The 19,732-nt window shown below is 40.6% G+C and overlaps 1 protein-coding gene across 2 annotated transcripts in view; it reads right to left on the bottom strand.

Annotated features, from left to right (window-relative positions):
- Positions 1-1,084: 1,084 nt before the first annotated feature.
- The window catches only part of xkr4 (XK related 4), a 459,911-nt gene continuing 441,263 nt past the window's right edge, over positions 1,085-19,732 (bottom strand). For both annotated transcript variants that reach the window (XM_060824333.1, XM_060824332.1), the window contains one exon: positions 1,085-2,013. In XM_060824333.1, coding sequence (XP_060680316.1) covers positions 1,085-2,013 — 929 coding nt within the window. The remainder of the gene's footprint in view (positions 2,014-19,732) is intronic.

The raw sequence follows: 19,732 nt of genomic DNA on the forward strand, positions 1-19,732 counted from the left end.
TGTACACTCAACAAAGTAGAAATTATTTTACCAATCTTCTTTTGCAACAGTCTGCAAAGCATTTTGCCCAGTCATTATTCTTTTTATAGAGTGCACATTCTGACTGCACGAGTAATGACTACAATCTGGATTTGTAGCTCAACAGCGCTTCCAATATTGAGGGAAATTTCATAGTCAGTAGAACTGGGTTTGTCGAGAACTCTCTCCAATATTTGGAAATTAGTTTGGCAGCCTGTGCTTATACTCTACTTAAACAAGTCTCACCCAATGCACTAATAGAGTGTGTCTGAATTTGTAGAGGTTGAAACAAAATTAGACCTTGACTGACTTAGTAATTTCATAACTTTTGCTTCACTTCTACACTGAGATCATTACAACCATTTCTGATATTAAAAATCCAGGGCTATAAGCTCCATCAGATTACTAAACAGCTACGAAGTGCAGGCTCGTATTTTGGTAAAGATACTTAAGTTTTATACATGTATTTAGATATTTAAAATTCCATTTCAGTTCTCACCATGATATAATCTGGAATGGAAAGCTGCCAAGGTTGTTTTCAACATCTGCATAAAATTTAGTTCACAATATCACGATTATCCATTTAAAAAGTTACTTTCAATTATAGTTCACAATATATATTAAAAAAAACAAAATTACAATTTAAACTCCTGATTACATAAATCGAAGAGATAGATTTTGCAAATGTTATTCATTCTAAGATACTAGAAAATGTGCATATTCATACTGCCAGCAAAGAATGCATTTTGAATTCTTGACAGCTCAGATAAGCCCAATTTGGTAAATTTTATTGGCAGATGAATTAGCACCATATTATTAAAGTTATAACAAAATGGTAATCATAGTAATGTTAGCCTGCCTCACCAAAATTCATTAATATTGATGCTCAAGGCAGCACTTAAATCAATATACTGTGTGCATCAAAATCTGATTTATAAAGAATATGTTTACCATATCACTCTTTGCAGCACACATTGAAAATCTTCCACCCATTGTTACACCACAACCCTACTTTCAACCTCTGGTTTGGCAAGTGATTTTCTTAATAAAACAATGTGTTAACTTATCACAGAGTAGTTTCATACTCCAGCCGTTCTTCAACGAGGGCTTCATCCTTGTATTGAAGTTGAGGTGGAGAAGATACACATTCAAAAGCAAGGATAGCCTTTCGTAGACTTCTGTCCAAAACATGCCTGTCCCATGCTGGATATTTGTTTCTCAAAAGATCAATTTTGATCACTGTTTCTTCTATCCTTGGAGTGCGAGAAGATGGTGTAGGGGGTGCAGTAGATCTAACCTGAAAAACAGGCATGCTACCATCCCTTTCTGTGAATTTCTGTTCCCTATTTTGGGTCATAGCCCTCAAAGTATTTGCTGCTGTCTCTGCAGGCAAATTGAAAGTGGCCACAGGCTCCTTGCAAGCACACCTTTGTGACTGGCCAAACCTTGGTCCATTTGGATGAAAAAAGGCATAGTACATCAACATAAAAACAATTCCAGTCAAAAAACTACTAAAGACAACACAAAGCGCTGGTATGGCAAAAGCATCTGTTATTTGAGGTGCTCGGTACAAATACCACAGTGCACTCAAGACAGTGTTTTCCAAGAGGATTACAAAGTAGTAGATAAAAAGTCGACACCGAGTTCTTCCTTCTTTAACATTGAACCAACTGAAAATGTAGATTATTCCTACAACCATGTCAAATACAATCTCCTCCCATTTGGTTATGCAGAACTCCGTTTCACAATGAACAATCCAGAAAGTCATAATGCACCAATGCAAGACAATGAAGATCCCAAAATACAGCTGGAAAACTGATGCAAACAAAGCAAAGGTGATGACTCTGGCTGCAATAGTGAAGAAATGCCAACAGAACTGAATGATAACAGCCATGTAGCTGATGGGTTTTTTATCATTCCTGGAATCACGAAGAGCTTTCTGGTAAGATGCCAAGGCCCAGGCCAACGACACAAGGGATGCTGCAGCTGTAAGGCCTGCAGAAGAGAAAGAAGTTCACAGTTAGTTAATAATTTTAAATCAATGATGGAGGAAAAACTATGAATAAAATAATCCCTATGAAATACCTTTGTCAAATTCAAGTTGATGTCCTTTTTAAAAGATCTTTCCAAAACATACATAACCAATTAAGTGAAACTGTTTTAAAAATTCCTTTCATTTGTCAGTTTATTCAACTGTTTTTCATAAAATATGAATTTTCTTAAATCACTGCATTGGATTGCTGTGATTAATCAGTGTATTATCTGAAGAAAATATTTGGCCTTCAATTTTAAGCATTGGAATGCATATGATTCCCAAGGTCGGTGGCGAACAGAAGGAGTTTAGGGATGTAATTAACAGCTGGCCATATTCCATAAACTTCTATGCTAAGCTGTCAAAACCTGGCAGGCAGAACTAGGCATTCTTAAACAAAAAGCTGCAACTTTGATTGAAGCAAATGGATGAGAATATCCTGGATTATACAGAGCAAGATAATTAAATGGCAAGGAAGGCCCAAAGCTGTCTCGTGAGACCCAGAGAAGCATTTCCACTCATCTTAGCACTCAAAAAAGCCTAATATCAAATGTGACTGATTTTTCACCTTGCGTAGATATTTTTTATTTCATTTTACTGGCATATTTGGCTTCCTGGAGAATCTGACTTTGCTCCCTCACTCAAATCACTGACTAATACTGCAGATGGGCCTCACTGATTAACAGGGCTTGATCTGCATCAAGATGTACAATAATGAACCCCACTTTTTTTGTATGGACATTCTACTACTCAAGGACAGGCTGACATCAAGCCAAGGGAGAAGACAGAATAAAGGGAAGGGATTCTCTTAGACAGACAATTCTCAAAGTATATGTATAGATTATTCGTTCTCAGTTTCATTTTTTTTCTTGGAGGTCTATTTGTGATTTGCATGTATTTTTTTTTATTCAGTGCATACAAAGTATGGCCTACAAATACTTACATAAATGAGATGCAAGATGGTCATTTTTCAAAAAAGAAAAGTTTGTTTGCTTTGTTTACAGTATAGTCCATCTCCAAATAGAAATTATTTGAGTGTTGAAAATAATTGCAGGTTGAGCTGTATTTGCGATATACCTTAGTGGATGAGGTTTCTTCTGAGTACTTAGAGCAGGGCTTGCACAATTGCAAAGGTTGGTGCAACTTTTTCAATAATATTCAAAGACGTGACAGGGATGATCCTTGAAATGTGGATAAAAGGATAATTAGAAAGCACTAATTTGAATCTGTCTGATCTTTCTAAAATGTCTCTTGTACATATGCCCTTTAGCTTTGTGATTTCATGAAGGTATGGAGCCAGATTTTCATTCCTGAATGGCGGTGTAAATCAGATCACAAAAACAGAAGTTTCACATGCAGGAGAAATAATTTTTGTGCGGCTTTCCTATGAGTCAGGAAAACCTTGCATGCAAATTAAACATGTACCTCTGTGTACTTTGGGAGGACCACAGAGTATGACTCACATTTTACACACCTGACTCAAAAATTCATCTTATGGAGGCACTTGTATTCATGAATCCAATAATTTAAGTCCTATTCCTCAAATACTTGAGTCTCGAATAAAGCATTTAAACTTTGCTAACTACCACATGCAACCACTTACAATTGTTTTGATACAGATTATTTCTCGATAAACTGAGTTCCAAGAAACATATTACATAGCCTGTCTATGCACCTGCCAGCTGCTGTGGCTGTCTGGAAAGTCATTCCAGGAACATCATACCTAATTCTTGATAACACTTGCCTTCCACAGGAGTAAAATTAGAACATCGAGGCAGTTTCTCCCAAGTTGGATTTGCAAAATTGGGAGTGTTCCTGACACTACTCACTTAACTTTGGAATGAAAATTCAGGCCTATATGTATGACTAATTTTCTCAAATATGAAGTTAAAAATCACACAACACCAGGTTATAGTCCAACAGGTTTAATTGGAAGCGCACTAGCTTTCGGAGCGACACTCCTTCATCAGTGACAGTGGAGGGCTCGACTGTAACACAGAATTTGTATCAAAAATTTACAGTGTAATGTAACTGAAATTATACATTGAAAAATTGATTGTCTGTTAAGCCTTTCATCTGTGAGAATACAGTGATAGTTTCACTTCTTTCATGTTATGATCGAGCCCTCCATTATCACCTGATGAAGGAGCGTCGCTCCAAAAGCTAGTGTGCTTCCAATTAAATCTGTTGGACTATAACCTGGTGTTGTGTGATTTTTAACTTTGTACACCTCAATCCAACACCGGCTTCTCCAAATCATTTCTCAAATGTGAATTTCTGATAGGAAGTCTTACCTCTTGCCAGTACATTTAAAAAGCTTACAGAAGAATTCCTGTGAATCTTTCCACTCATTGGAATACATTGCAAACAATGGGAATTCTCAACCTTGAAGAGAGGCTCAGGAACACTCCTTTCTGAATGTAAGTTTGCTCAATGAGCTGCAAGGCTCATTTTCAGCTGTTTCATCACCATACTACGTTATATCATCAGTGAGCCTCCGGTGATGCACTGGTGTTATGACTCATTTTCTATTTATGTGTTTAGTTTCCTTGTGTTGACCCTAACTCGCTAAATCCTTTCTAAAACTTGGCTTATCATGTTGCTACACAAAGACTATTTGCTTAAATAATTCTGTGCAACTAGTTGTATTTTTACCCTTTCACACCTGGCATTTGTGGAGTTAACTTCCAGAATCTTAAAGCCATAATCAAACTGAGACTCTGGTGCAGCACCTATACATTTTTGAAATATTATGCTTCAGCTGATATGTCCAAATTTGTCTCTGTTGAGGGTAAAGCTGATAGGAAAAATCTCATGATTCTATTTCAAGAATCGCAACGTGGTTTTCTCTGTTTAATGTTTGATTAAAAATTAATTATTTCATTTCCGTATAGATCTTAGGGTCTACCCATGCTTGGTACAGGCTGAGTTCAGATGGAGGGTTTGAGGACAAAGAAAAGTACGTTGGAGGTATGCATTTGCATGAGTTGACACTAAGTTGGAATAGATGCTATAGAGGGCCATGGCAGGAGGATGGTGGAGCATGGGTTGATGTAGGAACCAACAAGTGTTTTGTGATTTGGATTCAGGGTCATAGGGTGGCATAGAAACAATGAACTGTTATGTCGATGGTGTGAAATGGTATGGGTTGATATGGATGGGGCATAGGCAGAGTGTGTAGTGAAGGATAGAGCACTGTTATATGTTTTAGTCTTTCTTCTGAAGTTTCAATATTTTGTCAGTGCATAGATGCAGGACTTTACCCAGCTTACAACAACATCCAGCATCCTCCGCTGTCAATTCCAGAGAACCCAATAGTCCAAATAATAATCTTCCATTTGGGCAGCCAATTTTAGAAGTCAGGATCATGGATAGATGAAGTCTCCCAACTTTCCTTATTCATCAAGGGAATATTTTAAAAAAAGATAATGTAGAGATGGTGGCACTGTGTTACTGCACTAATAACCTAGAAACCCAACATGAGTTTGACTCGCAACGTAGTTGATAGTTAAATTTGAATAAAATAAACTATACAATTAAAAACTATCCTCAGGACAAATGTATAGCCATTATTGCTTGTTGTTAAAAACCTATGTGGGTACTGATGGTCTTAAGAAATGAAATTTGTCATAATTACCTGGTTTGGTCTACACGTAATTCCAGACCCACAAAAATGTGATTGCTTACTATTTGCTCTCTGAAATGACACTAGTAAGTCAAGCAGCTCAAATGGCAGTTAGGGATGGGCAATAAATGTACTCCCAGTCAGTGACTCCCACATCCCATGAGAATTTTTTTTAAAATTAGCCAGTTAGCATGTCATCTGGAAAAGTATGACAGTCTTTTATAAATGAGCATGCACTACTGATAGATTATAGTAGAACATTTAGAAATATATAATGTAACTAAACAGAGTCAGCATGACTTCATGAAGGGAAAATTATGCTTAACAAATTTATTAGAGTTCTTTGAGAATGTGACAAGCAGGATAGACAAAGGGAAACCAGTATATGTAATATATTTGGATTTCTAAATGGTGCTTGATAAGGCATCCCATGTAAGGCTACTAACTAAGATAAGAGCCCATGGTGTTTTTGGATAGTGTATTAGCATAGGTAGAAGGTTGGCTAACAAATAGAAGACAGACAGTTAGGATAAAGGGGGTAAGCTTCATGAAAGCAACCTGTCATTAACGGAGTGCCACAGGAATCAGTGCTGAGGCCACAATTCTTTACAGTATATTTAATTTTCCTCATCCAAGTAATTAATGTGCTATCACCATGTTTAGAGATGAATCAAGAATTGGTGATGTGGTAACTTAAAGGTGATATTTTAAAGGGATCTGAGTGATATGAACTATGGCATGATTTATGTCAAAATCAGATGAGAAGACTGGCAAGGTCCATCTTGACGTCGGAAGCATCTAATTCCATCTTTCATGCTTTTACTGAGCAGTGAGATGAGTTTCTCACTGGACAGCAGCAAGTTGCCAACTAAGGAGAAATTATTGCTTGTTGAACACCTGGTTGATGGAGCAACTTACCTCAGGTTTCTATCTTATCAAATATACCAACAAGCTAAATGTTGGGAAACTCAAATTCAAGTTAAGTTGCTACCTGATGGATTCAACTTGCTGCTTGCTCCAAAGAACCTTTACGTTGCATTCAACCAAGACACGATCCACGATACTATGCAAGCATATCTTGTCCATGGACATTAGCATCCAGCCTTGCCTACCCCTCATGGTACAGAGACAGAGCTGCAGGTGCTCCCTTCTCAAAGACAATGAGTGGTCACCTAGCTGGTGCAGCACTTGAATAAATTTACTGCACAAGTTGAGCTTGAGAATAGATGATGGAGACATGTCCATCACTTTCTGGTGGAGCATATCTTACTGTTTACAAAAATAATACTTAGCCCTCATCTGTAGGTTATTTCACCGATGACTCTTCCAAGATCCAAAAATGTCTTCACTTCTGAAGAAGGGGCACTGGTCTTGAAATATTCACTGTTTTCTCCTCACAGATGCTGTACGTCTGCTGACTTTCTCCAACAATTGCTGATTTTATTTTTTTTCAGATCTCCAGTATCCATAGTTCATTGTTTTAATTTATCTTTGGGTCCTTATGTTCCCAATTCACACTGAGAATCCAGACACATATTCCCCTCGCCTTCCTCCCCTCTCTTGTCAGCAAACCTGGTCCACTTTTCCTACAATCCTAAAATCCCCACAGCCTCACAGCACCTTCTGCTGTAACAGCAGAAAGCGTAACACCTGTCCATTTACTTCCTCCCTCCTCTGTATCCAAGCACAAAACACACCTTCCAGTGCTTTACCTGCACTTCACACAATCCAGTTTACTGCATTCGCTACTCACAATGTGGTTTCCTCTGTATTGGGGAAATGAAGCATAGACTGGGTGATTGCTTTGCAGAACATTTACATTCTATCTGCAAAAATGATCCTGAACTTCCAGTTGCTTGCCATTTCAAAATACCACCCTGTTCCCTGGCCAATATCTCTGTCTCAGGCTTGTTGCAGGGCTCCAGTGAAGCTCAATGCAGGAGGAAAAAACAGCACCTCATCTTCTGCTTGGGGATCCTCCAGCCTTCCAGACTCAATATCGTCTTCAATAACATTAGGGCTTGAGTTATCTCTTGTCCTTATGCCAACCCCCACATACCAGGCCTTGCTATCACGTGGTCTGCTATTAGACCCCAAGATGGCCTCCTATTTCAAGGACCATAATTTCCCCTCCCACATGGCAACAATACTCTCCAGCACATCTCTACCATTTCCTGCACCTTTGCCCTTGAAACCCACACCTCCAACTAATTTAGAACTCCTCTGGTCCTCATTTTCCACCGCATTAATCTCCAGGTACAACACATTAATCGCCACCATTTCTGCCACTTACAATCAGAGCCCACAACCAGAGATAGATTTCCCTCAAAGTTTGTGAGAAGATTTGTAGCTCGGGTGCTCGATGTTGTGGTTTTGTTCGCTGAGCTGGGAATTTGTGTTGCAGATGTTTCGTCCCTTGTCTGGGTGACATCCTCAGTGCTTGGGAACCTCCTGTAAAGTGCTTCTGTGTTGTTTCCTCCGGCATTTGTAGTGGTTTGTCTCTACTGCCTCCAGGTGTCAGTTCCAGCTGACCGCTGCCGTGGCCGGTATGTTGGGTCCAGGTCGATGTGTTTGTTGATAGAATCTGTGGATGAGTGCCATGCCTCTAGGAATTTCCTGGCTGTTCTCTGTTTGGCTCGTCCTATAATAGTAGTGTTGTCCCAGTCAAACTCATGTTGCTTGTCATCTGTGTGTGTGGCTACGAAGGATAGCTGGCCGTGTCATTTCGTGACTAGTTGGTGTTCATGGATACGGATCGTTAGCTGTCTTCCTGTTTGTCCTATGTAGTGTTTTGTGCAGTCCTTGCATGGGATTTTGTACACTATGTTGATTTTGCTCATGCTGGGTATCGGGTCCTGGTGAGCTGTTGTCTGAGAGTGGCTGTTGGTTTGTGTGCTGTTACGAGTCCTAGTGGTCGTAGTAGTCTGGCTGTCATTTCAGAAATGATATTGATGTATGGTAGTGTGGCTAGTCCTTTGGGTTGTGGTATGTTCTCATTCCATTGTCTTTCCCTTAGGCATCTGTTGATGAAATTGCGCTGGTATTCGTTTTTGGCGAATACATTGTATAGGTGTTCTTCTTCCTCTTTTTGCAGTTCAGGTGTGCTGCAGTGTGTTGTGGCTCTTTTGAATAGTGTCTTGATGCAACTTCTTTTCTGTGTGTTGGGATGGTTGCTTTCGTAGTTCAGGACTTGTTCTGTGTGAGTGGCTTTCCTGTATACTTTTGTGGTGAATTCTCCATTCAGTGTTCTCTGTCTCATCACGTCTAGGAATGGGAGTTGATTGTCCTTTTCTTCCCCTCTAGTGAATCGGATTCCTGTGAGTGTGGCGTTGATGATCCAATGTATGTTTTCTATTTCTGTGTTTTTAATGATTACAAAGGTGTCATCCACATATTTGACCCAGAATTTGGGTTGTATATGCGTTAAGACTGTTTGTTCTAATCTTTGCATTACAGCTTCTGCTATGAGTCCAGAGATGGGTACGCCCATGGGTATGCTGTTGATTTGTTCATATATTTGGTTGTTGAATGTGAAGTGTGTTGTAGTTTGAGTATGCAGTCTTTGTTGATAGGTTCACCGTCTTGTTGTCTGTCCTGTATGTCCAGCAGGTTCGCTATTGTTTCTCTGGCTAGAGTTTTGTTTACAGAGGTGAACAATGCCGTTACGTCGAATGAGACCTAGTTTCTTCCTTGTCAATGTGTATATTTCTGATGATGTCCAAGAATTCCTGTGTTGATTGTATAGAATGTCTGGATCCGCTGATCAGGTGTTTCAGTTCCTGTTGTAGTCCTTTAGCCAGTTTGTGTGACAGTGTCCCTGGTATGATACGATGGGTCTGAGTGGGACATCTGGTTTGTACACTTTAGATAGTCCATAGAATCTGGGGGTAGTGTTGCTTTCAGGTTTCATTCTCTGTAGGTCAAACCTGGTTATCGGTCCGTTTATTTGCAGGTTCCTCAGCGTGATATTTATTCTGTTGGTGAGCTGTGGGGTGAGGTCAAACTCCCTCTTTTGGTAGGTGTTGGTATCTGCAAGTAGTTATTGCGCTTTCTGGATGTACTCTGCTTTGTCCAGGATGACCATCATTCTGCCTTTGTCTGCTGATAGTATGTTCTTATCATTTCTTAGTGTTTTTAGTGCTTCCCTCTCCTTGGTGTTGGTGTTGGTGTGTTTGTCTTTTCCTTGTGATCAGGGGTATGATACTTTGTCTCACTGTTTGTTGTGTTTCTTCCGGCAGTCCATTGTTTCTGAGTGTGCATTCTAGTGCTGCAAGGAAGTCTGCTATCTTGGCATCCCTGTGGATATAGTTGAGTCCCTTGACCAGTATTGTTCCTCCTGCGTCTGTGAGCTGTCTGTGGGAGGTGTTTCTAACTCAGGTATGTGTTGTGGTGTCCTCTCTGTTGTGTGTTAGTTTGGCCATTTTTTCTTTCAGTGCCATTTTTTTGCCATGTGTGGTCCTGTTCTGTCCTATGGTGACGGCCTATTCTATAATCTGGGTCAGATATGTGGATGACACCTTTGTAATCATTAAAAACACAGAAATAGAAAACACACACTGGATCTTCAACGCCACACTCACAGGAATCTGATTCACTAGAGAGGAAGAAAAGGACAACCACGTTCCTAGACATGATGGTACAGAGAACACTGAATGGAGAATTCACCACAAAGATATACAGGAAAGCCACACACACAGACCAAGTCCTGAACTATGAAAGCAACCACCCCAACACGCACAAAAGTAGTTGCATCAAAACACTGTTCAAAAGAGCCACAACACACTGCAGCACACCAGAATTACAAAAAGAAAAGAAGAACACCTCTACAATGCATTCACCAAAAACGGATACCCGCGCAATTTCATCAACAGATGCCTAAGGGAAAGACAACGAAATGAAGACATACCACAACCCAAAGGACTAGCCACGTTACCATACATCAATAACATTTCTGAAATGACAGCCAGACTACTACGACCACTAGGACTCGTAACAGCACACAAACCAACAGCCACTCTCAGACAACAACTCACCAGGACTAAGGGCCCGATACCCAGCATGAGCAAAATCAACATAGTGTTCAAATTCCCATGCAAGGACTGCACAAAACACTACATAGGACAAACAGGAAGACAGCTAACGATCTGTATCCATGAACACCAACTAGCCACGAAATGACATGACCAGCTATCCTGTGTAGTCACATACACAGATGACAAGCAACATGAGTTAGACTGGGACAACACTACTATTACAGGATGAGCCAAACAGAGAACAGCCAGGGAATTCCTAGAGGCATGGCACTCATCCACAGATTCTATCAACAAACACGTTGAACGGACCCAACATACCGGCCACGGCAGCGGACAGCTAGAACTGACACCTGGAAGTGGCAGGTACAAATTACTATAAATGCCCGAGGAAACAACATAGAAGGCTTAAAAGGAGGCTCCCAAGCACTGAGGACGTCACCTAGACAGGGGACGAAACATCTGCAACACAAATTCCCAGCTCGGCAAACAGAACCACAACATAGATTTGCCTCCCCACCCCTATCAGCATTCTGCAGAGACCATTCCCTCCACGATTCCCTTGTTAGATCCAATCCCCTCACCAACCCACCCACCCCTGGAACCTTTCCTTGCCGCCGCAAGAGGTATAACACATGTGCCCACACTTACCCCCTCACCTCCATCCAAGTCACCAAAGGATCCTTCACATCTGACAGAGATTTTCCTGAACATCCAAACACCTCATTTACTGTGTCTGTTGCTTTCAATGTGGTCTCCTCTACAATGGGGATACAGGATGCCAACTCACGGAACATTTCAGGGAACATCTCTGTGACACACGCACCGAATAACCCTACCGCCATGTGGCCGACCACTTCAACTCCCCCTCACTCTGCCAAGGACATGCAAGTGCTGGGTCTCCTCCACCACCAAATCCAAGCCACCCGACGCCTAGAGGAAGATTGCCTCATCTTCTACCTTGGAACCCTCCAACAACATGGCATCAACAACAATTTCACCAGTTTCCTCAACTTCCCTCTGACCTCTTGAACTGTCCTACCTGTCCATCTTCCTATCCACTTGTCTGCTGCACCCTCTCCCGATCTTTCACCATCACCTCTCACCTCCATTTACCTATTGCCTTCCTAGCTACCTCCTATTTATCTCTTTGTCCCCTTCCACCACCCCTCCCCCTCCCCATCATTCCTGATGAAGAGCTTATGCCGAAACGTTGATTCTCCTGCTCCTTGATGCTGCCTGACCTGCTGTGTTTTTCAAGTGCCACACTTTTCGACTCTAATCTCCAGCATCTGCAGTCCTCACTTTCTCCTATTACACACAACCCATTTTTAGCCACTAATAGTCCCCATTATTAGCTATTTACCTTCATATCTAGCTTATTATTCACTCCTTTGTTTGTCTTACTGTTCTTTTCCCCCTTTTGGCTCTTTCTCCCCTATCATTTACTCTTTACCCCTCCCCATCCCTACCTTCTCCATATAAACTGACATTGACATCAGTTCTGAGGAAGTGTCACTTGACCTGAAATGATAACTGTGATTTGTCCTCACAGATACTGCCAGACCTGTTGAGATTTTCCTGTAATTTCTATTTTTGTTACGGATGGGTGTAAATCGTTAAGGTTGCCTTTTGAAGGGATCATTCTCCCATGATGAAGTCAGTACTGCAGCTTGGGCAAGGATTTTGGAATATAGTGAGCCATTCCCCGGATGCACGGATACTTTGACTGTACACAAATGGCACTGAGAGGACTTTATCACAATGCTGTAGGAAAGCTGATTAATGTCCAACAGTACCTCTGATTACTGTTCCCATTTCCTGGATGTGTGTACCCATTATCTTGGCAGCTGCCATGACTCCTACCTGCTGGAGCACTCTCATGTACCTGATGTTTTTGAGGCTCCAGGTGTCTTACAAGGCTGGTGACTAGTGGATAATGGCTACTCACTGCACCCATGGTTCATGACACCATTGCACAATTCATGGTGTTGATTGCTTTTCCTGAACAGTTCTCAACTTTTAATAAAGGTTGGCATGATCTTGGTTGTCTCATCAGTTCATCGTCGTTGAATGGAGATCCTTATGTGATCAATGATGGCCACTGTTTTTTCATTTGTTCATGGGATGTGGGGTTCACAAGCTATGACAATCTTTATCACCCATCCTTAATTGGTGTTGAGAAGGTAGTGCCTTCTTGACCACTTTAGTCTCTGGAATATACATATGGGCCATTTACTGCCTAGCCTCAATTTTGAAGAAAGCAGCAGAATGTCATGGATAGGGTAGGAGTATGCTTGCTCAGGTTTTGGGCATGAGTGAAGCTGCGCCCCTCATTGGTTCCCTTTCTAAACCATGTATCTGCTGTCAAGAACTTCACCCTTGCCCATATAAACAGGAGTATTACCTATCTGCAGACTAACTGCAGTGATGAATTACAAAAAAACTCAGAAAAATAAAATAAACAACAAATAGATGATACACAGGAAGGGAATCCAAGATGAACTGTAGAACCCTGGTAAGCACCAAGGATCGGTGGGAAATCGGTGTGCATGTACACCAGTCCTTTAAGATATCAGGACAAGTGCGGAGATCAGTGAAGAATCAACCCCATTGCTGTGGCTCTGGACTCACATGTAGGCCAGACCAGGTAAGGATGGCAGTTTTCTTCCCTAAAGGATAGTAGTAAACCAGATGGGTTTTATTCGACAATCAACAATGGTTATTATTAGACTCTTAGTTCCAGATCTTTACTGAATTCAAATTCCACTATCTTCCCTGGCAGGATTCAAACCAGTGTCCTCAGAATATTTCCTGGGTCTCTGGATTAAGAGTCCAGTGATAATATCACTGTGCTATTGCTTCCCGAATTATAGTGCTTTGTCAAGTGAGACTCATGAAACATGATCTGTGGCTTGCAATGACTTTCCTCACAAAATCTTTTTCTTCACCTCATTAATTATGCAATTGTACACTTTGGTGCTCTTCTCATGTGATCGTATGGCAGGAGATTCAGAAGTGGTCAGTATTACCAATACTGTTTATACTGTTGGCACCATATTTACAGTCCAACTGCACACCAGTTCTGATGCTATAAACCAGGAAGTTACACTGTTGTGCTCAAACATTATCTCCACCAACTCAGAGACCTATATTGGTTCTCTCTCGGGCACAAATTTGGCTGGGCACATCACTAGCACATCTCCTCAACTGGTTTAGGAAGACATTCTCAACCGCACTGGCATTCAGAGGACTGCAAAGACCAGGCACCTGCTTGGTGTCAGGCAGAGGGCAAACACATGGTCTTAATCATGAATGATTTTGTTGAAATGCACAAATAAATGAAGGTGAAAGGAGCCCACCAACATTTTCAGGATGATTTTGATCTACATGTGGCTATCTCTATAAAAATGCACTGCATTACTCTAATCATAGGTGTTCAGTTTCAATGTCAGGGTGAGAGGTGTATGAGGGACCTTGATCTCACAGCAGATGCCCCTTCCAGGAGGAGGTACCTCACACAAGAACCACAGATGATTCTTCTCAGTGCACTGCAGAGGTTCCCTACCACCTGCTACTGCCTGTGATTGCAATTACTGCAGAGATCTAGCTGAGAAGGGTGAGTCTACATCTGGACAGGAAACTCTGAATCAGTCTAGGCCCTGTAGGCCAGAATATCTATGGGTTGAGTGCCCAAGTTTCCAGGTTTACAGGGTCAACTATAGAACAGTCTCCCTCCACTCCAGTTGCTGCAGTTGGGACTGCATTTAGATTTAGTGAGAGGAAAAAGAAGACAAAAGCATTGGTGGGTGTCACAAGTGACGCATAATTGAAAATAACATCGTACTATTATAAGTGTACCTCCACTTCCAGGCTTAAGCTGTTTGCTCTAGTATCTTTTTCACTGCCAGACCTATTGAGTTCCACCTTTGTCAGAAATGAGCAGCCTCTTTAGACAGCCTAAAGATGAGAAAATGCTGTATTCGCCAAGCATTGCTCATCTTTCACAAGCAACATCTTCTTGATTGTAGATAGCATCAGAAATCATGAACCCTAGAACCATGATATTTAGGATATCAGCAAAGGCATTGTACATCAATATGGGCAACACTGAGGCTACATATAATGTGTAAGCAATGTGCTAGGGCGTGGCCAGCACATGTCAATCGACACCAGTGAGATCATGGAATCTTGTGATAATTCTACACATCTCTGGAGTGAAAGGTTCACTGCTATTCAAGGCTGGACAATGTGTAATGGGCCGTTCACAGGTTCACTGTCCCCCACAGCACAGTGATCTGATGAGAAACGTTGCACAACGTTCCGCCTCTTGCAGGTTCAATGTTGTCCTGCAGGTTTCTCAAGAATTTCCTGGCTATTTAGCGGTCTACACTCAATCTGAAATATGTGCTACTGATGGTCAAAAGGAAATTTCTTGAGATTCCTCTCAATCTTTTGAGTATCATGCACAACACTTGGAGAGAAATCCTGTGGATCATTGGGATGTCTTCCAGGGCAGATGGAACCTATACAAGATGTATGGGTTGTACCTAAACTTGGAGTGGCACCAATATTTTGGCTGTAAGGTTTGCTAGTGCCACTTGGGATGGTTTAAACTAGCATAACAGAGGTGTGGGAACCAGAGCAGTAGGTCAGCAAATAAAATGATTAAGAAGGAGTGTGACTCAAGCCAGTAAAACTAAGAGGAAAAACAGACCTGATAGAAGTTTACAAAATTATGTGAAGCATGGATAGAATGGATAACCAGAGTCTTTTTCACAGGGTAGAAATATCAGTTACTAGGTTACATAATTTTAAGATAAAAATGGGTAAATTTGAAGGAGGTGTGAAAGGTAAACTTTTCATAGAGAGGGTAATAAGTGCCTGGACCCCGCTGCCAGAAGAGGTGATGGAATCAGACATAATGGCAATGTTTAAGAGACATCTTGATATTCATATAACTTAGCGGGGAATAGAAGGAAGCAGACTGTGTAGAGGCAATAGGATATTAGTTTAGTGATGGCGCAGGCTTGGTGGGCCAGAAGATCTGTTCTCTACCATACTGTTATTCTTTAAGAAACAGAGTTAACATTTCACATCCAATAGTTCTTCTTTAGAAGTCAGATAATGATTCATTTGATTGTAGTCTCAAATTCCTAATGCCAATCCCTGATAACTTTCCACTTCTTTGTCCAATAAGAACATATACATGTCCACCCTAAAAATATTCAAGGTCTTTACTTCTACAACTTTTTCAGAAATAGTTCAAAAGACTCTGGGAAAAAATGCCTAATCTCATTCTAAATGAGTTACTCCTGACCTGTTATTGAACATGCAGTATGCTTGCTGCATTGATTGCTGGAACATGCTTCAGGTTACATTGACATAACCTGATGTCATATAGTTATATTTCTACTCCCTTAACTATTCAGAGCTCCCGATTTTGACAAATTACTGAGCTCTCCTTCACACCAAAAAAGCAATGCAAGACACAGATGCTGCCAGCCTCCAATAATGATAGAGTGAATAAACACTATGAAAAGCAAGTGAACAACCATAAAATGCCATGACCATATAATTTCAAGATCAGAAGTGTTTATGAGCTGAAGTGGTGTGTGAATTGGTCTGGGAGTAGGAATAATTATGTGGTGAGGCTATTGGTTTGACTATGCTGACTTGGATCGATGAAAGGTCGAGGAGGATTGTATCCATGGAACATTGTGGTGAAGACAGAGATAGATGATGTTTGCAACAAGTAATCAGCAAGCTGCCGCTGACAGATTCTTACTCTGATTTACATGTTGGGAAGTTGCTCCATTGAGTGGCACATTTGAGTTGGATAGATAATTTGATGCAATTGAATTAGTCTAATGTAGTCACCATTCAATAATGAGGATCTGAAGTTGCCTTTAAATCTGAAGCAGAAAATCACAAAATATTTTCTTGACGTAGAAAACCTTTTTTTTTCATTCTAACCATAGTTTCTCAATTTCCTCACTATTGTCCATACCATACCATACCAGTAAAGGGGAAATTCTGTTGAAATGTTGTGCCAGAAGAACCAGCAAAAATCAAACTTCATTTGTTCTCCAAAAGATGATATCCTAAAGAGGATGTTGTCTGTGATGGAAAGTCTCAGTTATGAAGAAAGATTGGATAGGCTGCCTTTGTTTTCCTGAGAGCAGAAGAGGCTGACAGGGGAACTGACTGAGGGATATAAAATTATGAGAGGCATGAACAGATAAAACTCAAGAATCTTTTCCCATGGGAGACATGTCTAAAACCACACATAATAAATTTAAAGTGAGGAGCAAGTGCTTTGGAGAAAATCAGAGAAAATGTTTCAAAGGGTGGTAGAAACATGGAATATGTAGCCTGAGAGGGTCAGGGAGGCAGTTATTCTCACAATATTTAATAAGCATCTGGATAAGCACTTTAAAGATGAGGGCACAGTACGCTATGGACCAAGTGCAGGTAAATGTATAGTGTATTAGACTTACAGTGTGGAAACAGGCCCTCCGGCCCAACAAGTCCACACCGACCCGCCGAAGCGCAACCCACCCATACCCCTACATTTACCCCTTACCTAACACTACGGGCAATTTAGCTTGGCCAATTCACCTGACCCGCACATCTTTGGACTGTGGGAGGAAACCGGAGCACCCGAAGGAAACCCACGCAGACACGGGGAGAACGTGCAAACTCCACACAGTCAGTCGCCTGAGTCGGGAATTGAACCCGGGTCTACAGGCGCTGTGAGGCAGCAGTGCTAACCACTGTGCCACCGTGCCACCCACCGTGTAGTTTGGTATTCATTGAGGAGAAAGTGAGGTCTGCAGATGCTGGAGAATCAGAGCTGAAAATGTGTTGCTGGAAAAGCTCAGCAGGTCAGGCAGCGTCCAAGGAACAGGAAATTCGATGTTTCGGGCATAAGCCCTTCATCAGGAATGAGGAAAGTGTGTCCAGCAGGCATTCATTTGGTATTCATTGGTCAACATAATCATGGTGGGACAAAGGGCCTGTTTCTATGCTATATGATCGATGACTCTTAATGACTCCACTCAAGACAGACAGCATTCTAACCACTAGCTGGGGAACTGCAATTATATTTTATAATTCTGAACTGAATTTTATTCATCTAAGTATCATCTGTCCTTATCAGCATTTAATTCCCAAATATGCTTGGTTTGTAGCTTCATTCTTTTACCAAAATTAACTACAACAGTATTTTCTAATGAGCTAACTATTTAAGATTAAAGATTTCCTGCTGGTCATGGTTATTGTTAGTTTGAGCCACTGGCAAATTTAAAAATAAAATGGGGCTAGATACATGTGCGGCAGATGCTTAGATCATGGACCACTTGAGGAAATGCATTGTATGTAATCGAGACAGGGATGAGATAGACTGGAGAAATGAGAAATAAAAACTGTAAATGCTAGAGAAACTCAACATGTCTGGCAGCATCTGTGGAAAGAAGAAACAACGTTAAAGTTTCAAGTCCAATACGACTTGTCTTCAGAATGGAGAAATGAGATGTATGTTCTCAGCTGTTGAAATGCTAAAAGCTCATCCTGAATAAAATTAAGTCTATTCACTAATAATAAGAAAAGGATGAGAAATAAACAAGAAGAGATATTCAGAATAAAAATGCTTTCAGGCTTTATCTCATATACCAATAGCTCAAGAATTATTATAATAATTCATGGTATTAGCTAAAGTTAGCCTTTCCTGTTTAAATATTTTATAATCATACTGCTCAGAGACGTTATAACACAGGTCCAGAGCAGGTAGGGCTTGAAGGCAGGCCTGCTGGCTTAGAGGTAGAGATAGTACCACTACACCACCTGCGTCCCTAAAGGTCAGCAACTTCACTAGAACAGCACACAGTCAGTATTGCGCCACAGTGTTGATCTGAGCAATCTAACGATTTGTTCAAATTTCTGGAGTTTCGCTTGAATTCCTAACCTTCTGGACTCTGAGGTGAGAGTCCTATGCACTGAGCCATTATTCGAACAAGTCTTACCTGTTTATTTTCCATGATAATATGACCTACAATTTGTTGTAAATATAAGATGTTAATGGCACAGTGCCCTCTACAGGACACAGAAGGTCTGAGTAAACAAGGGAAGAAACTAATTAAATTGAAGGATTATGAAAGGAACAGTGCAAGGTGTGAACAAGAAAATATCAGGTAGAATGGTGAAATTCAATGTCAGATCTGATACAGAAAGGGAAACTAACACAGGAAGATAAATAAAAACAAGAAGAGCTGAAGATGCTATTCTGAGGAAGGGTTGTGCAACTGGAACCATTAATTCCACAGATGCTGCTAGACCTACTGAGCTTTTCCTGCAATTTCTACTTTTGACAATGAAAGAGAGAAGTGAAAAGATATACAGAATAAAAAAAATTGGGAAAACAAAATTATGTTTACATTTTAGAAGTTTAAAATTATTGAAACTTGAAGCAATGTGACTGCATATTTATAATAATTGTTGTTAAATGTCAGAAATACTAACTGGCAGTAATTGATGCTAACACATTCTTAAAAGGATATTCTCACTTGAAGTTCCAAGTTGAAATGCCCTGTGATGAGTTCTTTTTGTTTTATTATGCCAAAGCTGAAAATTTATGTTACTCAATGTTAAAAACATTGAGAAAAATTGAGAAAAAAAATTGAGAACCAGAAAATGAAGACATTAGTTTCATGAAACGAATGGTGGAGCAATGCAAGTCCAATAGCATCTCATTTTTTGCATTTCTGCATTTATTTGCATATCTGTAGTCATTTGAAGTTGCTGTTGTATTTGCACTTAAATATCAACGGGTAGCATTAACCCTGCCAATAGTTGTGGCAACAGTTTTTGAGTCATTCACAACATCTAGGCACTGTTTATCAAAGGCTTTGTTGTTCTTGCAGATTAGCAACTCACATGATGAATAGGGGATGGATGTTATAGTAAGTCCATAAAATCATAAGAAATAGAAACTGGAGTAATCTGTTCAACCCCTTGAACCGCCTCATA

Source organism: Hemiscyllium ocellatum, chromosome 4 (assembly GCF_020745735.1).
Source record: "Hemiscyllium ocellatum isolate sHemOce1 chromosome 4, sHemOce1.pat.X.cur, whole genome shotgun sequence".
Classification (NCBI taxonomy): domain Eukaryota; kingdom Metazoa; phylum Chordata; class Chondrichthyes; order Orectolobiformes; family Hemiscylliidae; genus Hemiscyllium; species Hemiscyllium ocellatum.